Source organism: Geotrypetes seraphini, chromosome 1, assembly GCF_902459505.1.
Source record: "Geotrypetes seraphini chromosome 1, aGeoSer1.1, whole genome shotgun sequence".
Lineage (NCBI taxonomy): Eukaryota > Metazoa > Chordata > Amphibia > Gymnophiona > Dermophiidae > Geotrypetes > Geotrypetes seraphini.
The window spans coordinates 130,327,968-130,341,849 of record NC_047084.1 but is presented as its reverse complement, the minus strand read 5'-3'; the positions used below and the strand labels follow the sequence as shown (position 1 = coordinate 130,341,849).

Here is a 13,882-nt window from a genome sequence, read left to right as displayed (position 1 = left end):
TTAAGGGTGTAAGTCGTGCATGGATTTTGGCTGCCCAGGTGCATGACTTTGCATTTTTTGGCATTGAAGCTGAGTTGCCAGGACCTAGACCAGCGCTCCAGTAGGAGTAGGTCGTGGATTCTCGCCCAGAAATAGCTAAGAAGGAAAAAAAAAAAAAAATTTAAATTGAATCAGGTTGGGCAGACTGGATGGACCATTCGGGTCTTTATCTGCCGTCATCTACTATGTTACTATGTTACTATCATGTTCTCGGACATTGAATTTATGTCTGTTGTGCTTTTGCCCACTACATTGCTTAGTTTGGCGTCATCGGCGAATAATGTTATTTTACCTCGCTCATGTATTTTTTTTACAGGGTCGCTGTGTTATCTGGGCGTTTGATTAAAAAAAAAAAAAGTTTTGTTTGTTTTTTCCATCGTGTTACGGCGGGGCATACTCCGTGGCCTCAGCCTGCGGGCTTCGATTTTGCCGCGGCCGTATTTCATTCCATATCCTGGTTGGTTACAGGGTTCAAGAAGCGTAGCCGGTAACATGCGATCTCCATTACTGACCCACATAAGTGGTGTGTACAGTGTTTAGGACCTGACCATCGTCTGGAGTCGTGTGCCTGCTGTGCTACACTTCAAAATCGAGCCTTTAAACGTCGTCGAGTTCAGATTGAGAAAATCTGCGGGGTATGGATCTGTCTTCAACTAAAACCTCAACCCCGATTCTGGCCCCGATCTTGATTTCATCAAAGTCTTCTATGGGGCCAAAACCTTCAACCTCGACCTTGACCTCACTGAAACCTTCCTTGATGGGGAAGTCTTCATTTTCGGGTAAATCAGCTAAATCTTCTCCCAAGACACTGTTATCCTCAGTGTTTTTTGTCAGGTAAGATAGCTAAGCCATCCCCTCCGGGCATGCCACCCTTAGAACTGGTGGGTCCAAGGCTACCCAGGAAACATATCTCAAAATCAAGGCAACACTCTTCCTCGAGGTCGTCTTCCTCGGATTCCATAGCCACACCAATTGTACCAGATCCAGTGGTCTTGGTGCCGGCTTTGCAGAATATGTTGGAAACTATTCTGCATCAGGAGTTTGGTAACATGCTTACCAAATTGACTCCTGCCTCAACCATGCTTACTGCAGTTCAGCCTGAGCACTCAGCAGTATTACAAGGAGTCGAGTCCTTGAGAGTGCCTTGAGATACCTCTACACAAGGAGCTGAGTCGTTTTCAGTGTCTCGACGTCTTTCTCTGACTTCCAGTCCTACCTCTTAACATAAGGTGTTGCCTTTTTCGAGGCATAGACCGAGGACTCCTCGACATTCATCTTCGAGTCTGGATCCGACTCAATCACGGGATCATGATTCGAGGCATAGTTCTTCCCCACATCATTTGTCGAGGCATTCATCGAGGCCCAGGTCTTCTTCTCGAGAAAGGTCTCATTTATTGAGGCATTGAGACTCTTTGAGACCACCAACTCCTTTGTCGAGGAGATCTGTTGCAGAGCCTCGCCATTCTTGTCAGTCGAGTTCTTCTCCTGCGAGGTTTTCTTCATATTCCAGAAGTGGGCGTTCGCCTTCATCTTTGCCTATGGATTCAGATCTCAGGTATCAATACTCCAGAGAGGCTTCACCTTCATTCTCTGCTGTGAAAGGTACCTTGAGGGGTTCTCATTCACCTTCTCCTCAACGAGGTCATACTTCTTCAGGTCCAGTGTCCTTTACAAAATTTCTGTGTCAAATGAGTAAGGATCTTAACATCACTTTGGAATCTGTCTTAAAATACTCTAAGGAGTATTTGGAAGAACTGGGTATGTCTCATCCTCCTAGGAATTCTCTCAAATTACCCATGAATGGCATTCTTTCTCAAACTTTCAAAAGAAATCTTGATACACTATATTCCGTTCCCACTGTGCCAGCAAAGATGGAATATCGATATAAGATGTCCATTGTAAGGGATTTGAGAAGTCTCAATTATCCCATCAATCTGTCCTTGTGGAGTCTTCTTTAAAAAGAACCAATCCTGCCTAATTGATTTACATTTCTGTATACTTATTCTAATGCTTGGATCTTTATTTCTTAATTTTGTGGACTAAATAACGTATAATTTTTGTGCTTTTCCTTGCATTACTGCTGTGAGTAATATTAGGTTTATTAATTTTCTTGGATCTTTATTGAAAATCTGTATTCAAGTATTAATGTGCTTGTTTAAAAATTTTGAAAAACTGAATAAATAAAGAATTTTAAAAAAGAACCAATCCTGCCAAAGTTTATGCCACCGTCCCTCCTGGCCGAGAGGGCAGAACCATGGACAAGTTTGGTCGTCAGCTGTATCAAAATTCGATGATGACAAACCGAATTTTGAACTATAACTTTGTTTTTACTTCTTAACTAAAGCATTTGGTCAATACCATGCCCGATTTTTTTTTTTTTTTTCAAAGTATCTCCTCAACATCAACTTCCAGAGTTTCAACACATATATCACATTCTGAGTCAACTTCACATGCATATAGTTCAAGCTGCATATGATGCGTTTGAAATGTCCTCTAGAGTCACTGCGTTCTCAGTGGTGATGCACCGTCTAGCCTGGAGATGGACCCGAATCTACAAGATTGACTGGTCAATATCACATGCCGGGGCAATGAGTTGTTTGATGATGATTGAGGCAGCTACAAAGCGCTTATCTGAGCATGAAAAGTCATTTGCTTCCATAATCAGGCCAAAGCCAAAGCCTTCCACCGCTAAGGGTTATAGGCCTCCTCCATCTTACCAGAGGCGTTTTCCTCAAAAGCCAGCAACTTAATCAAGGCCGCCTCCTAAGAAACAGCAGCAGCGGCAGCATAAACCTCAGACCCCTGCTGCACCCAAGGCCTTTCAAATTTCAAGTTTCAAGTTTATTAGGTGACTTGATCAATCGCTTAATCAAATATTCTAAGCGATGTACACTTTAAAATTTACAATTATTAAATATAAAAAAATAAAACAAACAATACAGTACATACAATTATTAAATATAAAAAAATAAAACAAACAATACAGTACATACAATTACTTAAAGAATGGGTAAGAACTCTTGATTTTAACATTGATAAACATGGGAAAGGAGGGATGAACTACAATTCATAAAGTAAAGAAGAAACATTGAGGGAAAACACAAAGGGAAATAGTTAACACAGGTATCATATAGGAAAACATGATACAGAAACTAAAATTATGTTGTAAAAGCTGAAACTTTATAAAACAAAAATAAATCAAACCAAAATGAAATATTATTCTGAAAAGATTTTAAAAGCTAAAAATCCTTCCATACTTTATAATATCCTCAATAAAATAGCATCCCATAACAAAATACAAAATGATCCAAGTAGCAGAGTTCCTACAGCCCAAGAAATTGCTGACTATTTCACTGAAAAAATTATTAACATCAGGAAATCATTCAAAAATTTATCACTTCCAAATGATTCAGAACAAACTAATTCAGATTTGTTATCCTCTAAGTGTTCGAAATTCAAAATACCTAACATTAAGGAGATTGAAATTATTCTAAAAACTCTGAATATCAAAAGTTCAAAAGCTGATCTAATACCACCTCTAATTCTCAAACAACATTTTAAAATTTTTGGGCCTTTGATTCATGTATTAGTTACAGAGAGTTTGAATCAACATACGGTGCCCTCGGATTGGAAGAAATCATATATCCGCCCAATAATTAAAGATAAAAATGTAGGTCAAGAAGAACTGTCTAATTATAGACCAATTTCTAATATCACATTCTTGGCAAAATTAACAGAAAAAATTGTTTTCAATCAAATTTCAGAGTTTATAGAACAAACTAATGTGTTTCACCCGAATCAAACCGGTTTTAGACAACACCATAACACAGAACACTCCCTTATTGGTATGACAACTTCAATTCAATATTTTTTGGATCATCATCAATCAGTGCTGTTAATTTCTCTTGATCTTTCAGCAGCGTTTGATACAATTGATCATCAGTTGCTCCTTGCTAGACTTCAATCTATTGGGGTTACAGATGAAGTTCTAGCTTGGTTCACATCTTACTTTACTGATCGCACATCTACAGTTATTTTCAATAATTCGTCATCCCTCCCATCTCAAATTTCACATGGGGTTCCACAAGGATCTATTCTTTCACCTTTGCTTTTCAATATTTTTCTGGCACCTCTGTTGACTTTATGCCAATCCATAGGATTTCATGTCTTTGCCTATGCTGATGATATCCAATTATTGCACCCTTTAAATAATAATAATCTAAGTGAAATTTTGGTCATTAATGAAAAACTAAATCAAGTACATCATTGGCTAGATAAAAACAGACTGGCACTCAATATCAATAAAACCAATGTTATGCTATTTCCCTGGAAAGAGAGTTTTCCTCTTGTTGCTCCAATTTCTATTCATAATGTTCCCCTACTATTAGTTAAAAATACAAAAATTTTAGGGGTAATTTTTGATACAAAACTTACTTACCATGATCATATCAGTAACATTGTGAAAATCACCTTTTATAGGTTACGCAAAATTCGTTCCATTTCGAAATTCCTTTGTCCCAAATCACTTACAATATTGATTCACTCTTTGGTGATGTCTAAAATTGATTATTGCAATTCTTTATTTCAAGGAATTGCACAATATGAAATTAAACGGTTACAAATCATACAAAATACAGCTATAAAATTAATAACCAATTCAAAAAAATTTGATCATGTAACACCACTCCTCAAGGAGGCTCATTGGCTCCCTGTTCATTACAGAATCACTTATAAATTATGTTTAACTATCTTTAAAACTCTGATCAATAAGACCCCTGCATTTTTATATAGATTTCTTATTCCATATTCTACAAAGAGAATTCTACGTTCTAGCGAACAAAATCTGCTATCTATCCCTTCATTAAAAATTATCAATACAAGGAGACAATTTATTTTTTCATGTACTGCACCGCAAACATGGAACGCTCTCCCTATTTTTTTACGAGAGGAAAAAGAACTTGGAAAATTTAAAACTGAACTTAAAACCTTCCTTTTTAAAGATGCTTTTACAACATAATTTTAGTTTCTGTATCTTTCTGTATGTTTCAGTCTTTTAACCTTCTAACACAGAGCATAACCTCAATTGTTTTGCCTCTGTCCTCTCCTCTCCCCATTGGTGGTCGTCTGCATAATTTCTACCAACGATGGAAACTAATTATATCTGACCTCTGGGTCCTCACAATAATCAGGGAAGGTTACTCTCTTTGCTTCCTTCAGGTTCCACTAGATCTTCCCCAAAGAGAGTATCCTTCAAATCTATCACAGACTACCCTTCTTCAGGAAGCTCAAGCTCTGCTTCATCTCCGTGCCATCGAGGAATTTCCTCTGGAACAGCAGAGCACAGGGTTTTACTCCCTTGTCCCGAAGAAGATGGGGGATCTGCGATCTATTTTGGATCTCGGTGCTCTCAAATAATTTCTTGTCAAAGAAAAATTTTGGATGCTCTGGATCTTTAAAGAGGCTTACACGCACATTCCCATTCATCCAGCATCTCGCAAATTTCTCAGATTTCGGGTGGGAAATCACTATTTTCAATACAGAGTGCTACCCTTCGGCTAGGCATCATCTCCCAGAGTGTTCACCAACTGCCTAGTAGTTGTAGCAGCAGCTCTGTGCAACCATGGTCTTCATGTTTTCCCGTACCTGTACAACTGGCTCATCGAAGATACAACATCTCAGGGGGGTTGGACTATTTGGTTCCTCCAAAGTTTGGGATTTGATCAACTTTCCAAAATCCCAGCTACAACCCTCTCAAACTCTACAGTTCATTGGAGCTGTACTGGTCACTTTGCAACTTCCTCAACAGCGTCAGGATGCTCTCATTCAACTTTGTCAAAAAGTTTCATCCCTCACCTCACTCTCAGCGAGACACATGATGGTTCTCCTAGGTCACATGGCCTCTACAGTTCACATGACTCCTTTTGCCAGACTTTATCTCAGAATCCCTCAGTGGGCGCAGACTTTCGACCCACTCTCTCAGCACATTACAGTGACTCCTTCGTTGAGACAGTCTCTCCACTGGTAGATGCTCTCTTCAAATCTCTCCAGAGGTTTACTTTTTCAAACAGCCCCTTATCAGAAGGTCCTTAAGATAGATTCCTCGACCTATGCTTGCGGGGAACTCATCTCGATGGTCTCCATACTCAAGAGCATTGGTCCAGCACAGATCGTCGGTGTCATATAAATCTGTTGGAACTCAGAGCGATATTCAATGCTCTCAAAGCTTTTCAGCATCTTCTGCACGATTAAGTAGTCCTCGTTTGTACAGACAATCAAGTTGCCCTGTACTATGTCAACAAGCAGGGAAGAACAGCATCTCTTCCCCTTTGCCAGGAGGCTCAGAAGGTTTGGAATTGGGCAATTCTTCACAATATCTTTCTGAAAGCCATCTACATTCAAGGAGAGAAAAACTTTTTAGCGGACAAATTGAGTCGTCTTCTACAGCCTCACAAATGGACACTCAATTCGTCACCTCTCCATCACATTTTTTTTTCAGTGGGGAACTCCTCAAATAGATCTCTTTGTGTCTCCCCACAACAACAAGCTGCCTCAGTTTTGCTCCAGGATACACTCTCCTCATCAACTCGAGGCAGATGCTTTTCTTCTGGAATTGACGAACCATTTTCTGTATGCATTTCCTCCATTTCCTCTCATTCTCAAGACACTCGACAAACTCAAACACGAACATGCCACCTATGATTCTCATAGCTCCTCGGTGGCCCAGATAACCTTGTTTCTCCCTTCTACTTCAACTCAGCAGCAGGGAGCCACTACTTCTACCAGTTTTTCCGTCTCTGCTTACACAGAGTCAGGGGTCTCTGCTTCATCCCAACCTGCAGTCTCTGCACCTGACAGCTTGGTACCTTTCAATGTAACTGCCAATTTCTAGTTCTCTCAATCTGTCAAGGACATTTTAGAGGCTTCCAGGAAGCCTACCACTAGGCAATGTTACAAACAGAAATGGACTAGGTTTTCTGCTTGGTGCAGCCTTCATCACAAGGAGCCTCAGTCTACCTCCTTGTCTTCAGTTCTGAGTTACCTGTTGCATTTATCTCAGTCAGGTATCAAATCAACATCCATTAGAATCCATCTCATTGCAATTGCTGCTTTCCATCAGCCCTTGGAGGAGAAACCTTTATCTGCTCATCCTATGATTTCCAGATTTATGAAAGGACTTTTCAATGTCAAGCCACCTCTCAAACCACTTTCCGTAGTTTGGGATCTCAATGTTGTTCTTGCTCAGTTGATGAAGCCTCCATTTGAACCAATGTCTACAGCTCTTCTGAAATATCTCACTTGGAAAGTGGTCTTCCTTATTGCTCTCACATCTGCTCGTAGAGTCAGTATGCTACAAGCTTTAGTAGTGGACCCACCTTTCACAGTATTCCATCATGATAAGGTCGTCCTCCGTACTCATCCTAAATTCTTACCAAAAGTAGTTTCAGAATTTCATCTCAATAAATCCATTGTACTTCCAGTGTTTTTTCCAAAGCCTCATTCTCATCCTGGAGAACAGCTCTTCATACTCTGGACTGCAAGCGTGCTTTGGCTTTCTACTTAACAAAGAACTAAGCCACAAAGATCTTCTACTCAACTTTTTGTCTCCTTCAATCCAAATAAGTTGGGGCATACAGTTTCCAAGAGAACCATCTCCAACTGGTTGACTGCTTGCATCTCTTTCTGCTATGCTCAGGCTGGACTGCATCTAAAGGGTTGAGTCACAGCTCATAAAGTTAGAGCCATTGCGGCATCAGTATCTTTCCTTAGATCTACTCCTATTGAGGAAATCTGCAAAGCTGCCACTTGGTCCTTGGGTCATACTTTCACCTCTCATTATTGTATGGATTATTTTTTCCATATGGGATGGCCACTTTGTCCAGGCAGTATTACAGAATTTATTCTCCTGAATTGCCAACACTCCCATCATCCCATTCTGGTTAGCTTGGAGGTCACCCATATGTTGAGAATATGCTGCCTGCTTGTCCTGGGATAAAGCACAGTTACTTATTGTAACAGGTGTTATCTAGGGACAGCAGGCAGATATTCTCACAACCCAACCACCTTCCCTGGTTGGCTTCTTAGCTAGCTATCTGAACTGAGGAGATGCTGAGGAGACGCACGCCCTACTTTGGGCGGGAAGGCACTCATGCATGCGCAGTCACAAACTTTCTAAAAGTTCTTCAAGCAAGTCTGCTTGTGAAGCTGTCTGCATCGGGGCTTTGTGGATGATATCACCCATATGTTGAGAATATCTGCCTGTTGTCCCTGGATAACACCTATTACGGTAAGTAACTGTGCTATTTGGTGTAGATTTTTGCATTATGGCATTTCTAATCTCATGTCTGTTTAAAATCAAAGCTAATGAAATGCATTAAAAGGAGGAATACAAAAAGGATTTGTCATGATTAGCCAGAAGTTTTCCATCCAAAACTGTTTTTGTTATTTCTGGAACTCTGCTACTCCAACGGGCATATTAAGTTAATACATTTTTTTTAGATCCAAAGGCAGAAACTAGGTTGTATATTACAGTGAACGGCTTTGAGTTTCATGTTTACAACCGTTCTGATGTGTATGACCATCTTCAAGAAGTGTTTGGATTGGAGCCAAGAGTATTTACTTCAAACAAAAATGAGGAAAAAGTACAAGAAAATGGGAAGGAGAAAACACAATCAAATCTGGAAAGGTATGGTTTTATTTTTATTATTTTTGTAGTATAATTTCATTCTTTCTTTTGTACCTGGATACATACTACATTTGTACAAGGAAGTGGTTTCAAGAAGTGCAGAAGTAATTAACTGAAAATCAGTTTTAATTGGTTTAGTATCGTGGCTTTTATTGTGGGAGAGTCTAAAAAGCACAGGTTCTGGTTCCCTATAGTAAGAGTTAAATTGAAAGTGAAAGTGCTAGCAAGTGTATATGGACGGATGGACCTTTCGCAATAAGTGATCTTGCATGAGCAAAACAAGTCTCAAAATGTTTTGCAGCAATTCGGTGGCATGTTTGCTTATCCAGTTTATTTTACATAGTTCTTTTCTCGTAGTTGTATGTCTGAATAATTTATTTCTTTTACGCTTATTTGGGAAAAGGAAAAAGGGGGTTTTGTGTTTGGGGTGGGAAATAGAAGGTAGGGATTATGCATATGTGAAGCAGAAGGGAAGAATAAGTATGGGGGTTGAATGAGGAGAGAAAGGATGCTTCATAAAGGAGATAGGAAGGGGAAAGGGGAGACAGGAGGCAGGATCATAAATAAATAGGGATGCTCTTCCTTATGCTTTCACTATTTGTTCATCTGGCGTTTAACTATATGTTTACGGATCATTGCTCCCCATGTACAAGCACCACTCTTTAACAACAAAAAAGGGAAAGTGAGGGGCACTTTTGAACATAGGGAAGGAATCCTTCATTGGCTACCAGCTGCCTCCCCCACTATCTCTGTAACTAATGGTATGGATTTGATATACAGTACTCCCCCGATATTTGCGGGGGTTCCATTCCAGGAACCCCCGCAAATGTTGAAAAACCGCGAATACGGTTTTTAGCAGGAGAGACAGGAGAGGGCAGCCGGAGCGCCGGCGAGTGAAAGAAATCACTCGTGGTATGCTTCAACCGCCTCTTCCTGTACTAAAGTCAGGCCTCACCAATCAGGAGCTGCGTATCAAAGCAGCTCCTGATTAGTGAGGCCTGACTTTAGTACAAGGAGACAGGAGAGGGCAGCCGAAGCGCCGGTGAGTAAAGGAAATCACTCGTGGTATTCTCCGACCGCCTCTTCCTGTACTAAAGTCAGGCCTCACCAATCAGGAGCTGCGTGTCAAAGAGGCGGTCGGAGCATAGCGCATGTGATTCCTTCAGTCGCCGGCACTCCGGTTTCCCTCTCCTGCCTGGTCATTCGCAGTTGAAAAATACCGTGAATGACCGGGACCATGAATTGCGGACTGTGAATTTGAAGGGGAGCACTGTACCATTTTTCTGTGGTACAAACTAGATTATATGCAGATACTTTATCTCTTCCTAGTGGACTCACTATGTTTAGTTTTGTATTTGGGGCAGGGTCACAAGGAGCTGCATTGAGAATGAACCTGATTCTCCAGTGGAGTTTTTTAATGACCTATAATGATGAAAGCTCTTAAGGCAATTTAATAATATTGAGTGAAATTCAGGTCTTTTTCTCCATATTTTTGAATATTCTGAGTTAGATTTTTGTTTGAGCTCATCTGATATATTGTTATATAGTTCCTTCTTTAAAGTCATCACTGAGTCTTTAAGATTACTCAGCCAGCTGCACAGTTCTCCCTAACTCACCGGCTGAGTATCTTCTTCCATCCCCACCAATGTTTTCCATGTTGTGATCCAGCCTGGTCACTCTGGTCCACTTTGGCACTCATCCCTCTGCTCCAGTCACTGTTCCCAAGTCACTTGGCCTCTCCATTCACTTCTGGAGTCTCCGATCACTGTGGTCACCTACAGTACACTTTTCCAGGCTTACCAAAGGTTAGGCCTGAGACCAGCATTCCTCTCTTTAAGGGTAACCTGTAGGAGCCAGATCTCTAAAAAAAAAAAAAATAGAGATCAGTATGAAAGGAAAAGTCTAAAATCAGCCATAGGCCTCTTTACTATTTATTATCAGGGTGAGGAAATTACCACTAAACAAAGTGTATCTTGATCTTTCTTATCAGTTCCCAAGGTCTACTTCAGAACTGATTAGCTCTCAAAATCCCCAAAATTCCAAAACAGCACAAAAGAGAGCCTTTCAATCAGCAGTTCTCTCCAAAGGCAAATGTATGCAAATCAGCATTCAAATCAGTCTGTCTTAGTTTGGCAGATGAAAACCAAATCAATCGTCTCTCAGTTTCAGGGAATCAATTCAGGTTAGTGTTGAGGGCTTGACTCTTCCTGCCACTTCCCATGTAGCCTTCCCTGACTAGCTACATCCACCCGCTGGCAGGACCCTAGTTACCCTAATATTACAGCAAGACTTCACAGACTCAACTTTAGAGCCAGGTTGTCTTTTTATATGTTCCCTCCCCAAGGGAATTTTTACTGGGACACCCCATTCCCTGTGATGGAACGTATACCCTGTCACACGTGTACCTGCACCATATTGCCCAGGTCAGATTGTTTGTCTCTGCTGGATGATGTGCAAATGGTTTCAGATTTACCTGTCCTTTCCTAGTAGTCATCGCTCTGGCACACTCAAATCAAAGGTAAGCTGATGTGAAAACACTCCGCTAACAATTGCTAATTATAGTGGGGTCTGGAGGAGCTCGATAGCTAAGTAGCTATCTCTATGGGTGATGTCGCTTCCTCCCACCAGAACCCTATTAAAGTTCAAGGAACACAAGAGCTTATTGAATCTGATTACACAGTGTCTGCCTCTATGAGACAAACTTGGTTTTTCCTGTTGCATAGAGCATTCTGGACCCCTGTTCGTTTACAAAAATTAGATAGCTCTAAGTCAAATAGATGTTGGCATTGTCATCTTGAAGCAGGGACTTTAGATCATCTATTATTCTATTGTCCATTTATTTTGGCTTTTTGGAAATCAATATGGGGCCAAATAAATTGTTAGAAAATTTGATGGCTTTATCATATGATTCTATATTATTTGGCATGTCAATGAGGGCAAAGAGTCAAATTTCTTCAAAAAATAATAAGCTTTTACTTATTATGACAGGAATTGTCATACACCAAATTACATTTAATTGGAAAAATTGGAGTAGATTGAACTACAGTTTCTGGTGGAATACTCTGTGTCATATATATATAAAATGGAAAGAACATTAGCCGCACAGAAAGGGAATTTTAGTAAATTTCAGGATGTTTGGGGGCCATTAGCAGATTATTGTAATGAGTAGATAACATTTTTCCCTTAATAATGCAATTGCAAATGAGGGAGTGAGGGGGGGGGGGGGAAGTTGATCTTTTATTAAATGTTTAGATTAGTAGAAAAGAATATATTATATGATATATGTGATTGCATATGTTATGGTAGGGGTGGGAGGGGGTTAAATTTCATTAATGTAAGTTGAGTATGATAGAAAATCAAGTGATGTTTCCAAGTTCAAATGATATTTCCCGATGCACTTGTTGTAAGTTGTAAAAATGAATAAAGAATTTTTTTTTCAAAAAAGAATCTGATTGCACCATATTGTAGTCAGAGACTTTATACAATGTGTATATATAGTGAGTATTTTCAAATTCATGTTTTCCTGTTTTTATTTTTAGAGTGAAAGTAAAAACAGAATTGCAAGATCCCTCATCATCATGGAGATCCCTTATTCCAGTCATCAAAGTTAATATTAGTACAGTAAGTGACATAGTCCACTACTGCTAATAAATGACTTCCATTTACTCTCTGATTAAACAAATTACATAGGAGGGCTGGTTCAGGAACTGACAAGAGACGAAGCAATTCTAGATCTAGTTTTTAATGGAGAGCATGAATTGGTGCGGGAGGTAATGGTGTTGGGGCCGTTTCATAACAGTGATCATAACATGATCAGATTTGATATAATCCCTGGAATAAATACACACAGCAAATCCAATGCAACAGGATTTAACTTTAAAAAAGGAGACTATAATAACATGAGGAGAATTATAAAAAGGAAACTTGGAGGACAGGCTGCAAAGGTCAAAAATTTGTATCAGGTGTGGATGTTAGTTGTATTATGATTTGCGGGATATCAAAAATTAATAAACTTGAAACTTATTCAAAAATACCATATCAGAAGCCCAGATTAGATATACTATATTCCATGTATTAAAAAAGGAGGAAGGAAGACCAAACAGCAGCCGATATGGTTAACAAGTGAGTTGGAGGAAGTTATTAGAGCTCAAAAAGAATCCTTCGGAAAGTGGAATAATAATAATAATAATAATAATAATTTTGTTTCTTATATACCGCTATACCATAAGTTCAAAGCGGTTTACAACAAGTTGCATATAATGAGAGTAAGAGATGTTTACAACAAGATACATACAATGAGTGTCTGAGATGTAAGGGGAACAGAAAAAGTACTTTCTGGGATACAAATTGCAAATGGAAGAGAGCCAAGATGGTTTGAATCAAAAGGAAGTATCTAGTCAGAGATGGGGTGCAGGGGAAAACAATTTGGGTGGAATACCTTTACAAATGGGAAGAAGGATGAGTTAATCTAAAATCAAGAGAATTGAGGATTGGGGGATTGGGCAAGAATTGGGAATTAGAATTTGTTAAAGAGACGGGTCTTCAGTGGATCTGACTGAAAATAATTGTAAACAGCACAAGGGTTGGCAATTGAAATGCAAGGCGCTAATAAAGAAGGCAAAGAGAGACCTTGAAAAGAAGATGCGCTGGAAGCAAAAGCACACAGTCAAAACTTTTTTATGTATATTAATTAAAAGCAAGAAGCCGGGAAGAGAATTGGTTGGACCGCTAGACAACAGAGGAATAAAAGGGGCTCTCAGGGAAGACATAGAATTGTTGGATGTGCAGTCTTTAAATTTTTAAATAAATAAAATATTTGAGGGTAAATAACTTAATCGGCATAAAAATCTCCTTCAAGCTAGTGTTATAGCAAATATTTGAATAGCTGTGTAAAAGCCCTACTCTTAGTCACAATTTGCAATTGCAGGCTGTTATAGTAGCAGTCCTAATAGCACTTGCAAGCCGTTAGTAGCAATTTTCACAGTCCTAGAGTTAGTAGCAGTTATTAAATGTACTTATCTTTAGCGTTTTCAAGCACAGGCTCCCAGCCGATGATGGCCAAGCATTTTGCCTCGTGGCTGCCTCAGGGAAAGGGAGGGTAGAGCCTGCGAAAAAAAACGTGTTAGGATATGCCATTACTTGCTAACACAGAATCGTGAA

At 39.6% G+C, this 13,882-nt stretch overlaps 1 protein-coding gene across 9 annotated transcripts in view; it reads left to right on the top strand.

Annotated features, from left to right (window-relative positions):
• The window catches only part of KIAA1109 (KIAA1109 ortholog), a 908,505-nt gene that overhangs the window by 59,254 nt on the left and 835,369 nt on the right, over positions 1-13,882 (top strand). For all 9 annotated transcript variants that reach the window (XM_033938537.1, XM_033938601.1, XM_033938589.1 and 6 more), the window contains exons 6-7: positions 8,536-8,722; positions 12,262-12,343. In XM_033938537.1, the coding sequence (XP_033794428.1) occupies positions 8,536-8,722; positions 12,262-12,343 (269 nt within the window). The remainder of the gene's footprint in view (positions 1-8,535; positions 8,723-12,261; positions 12,344-13,882) is intronic.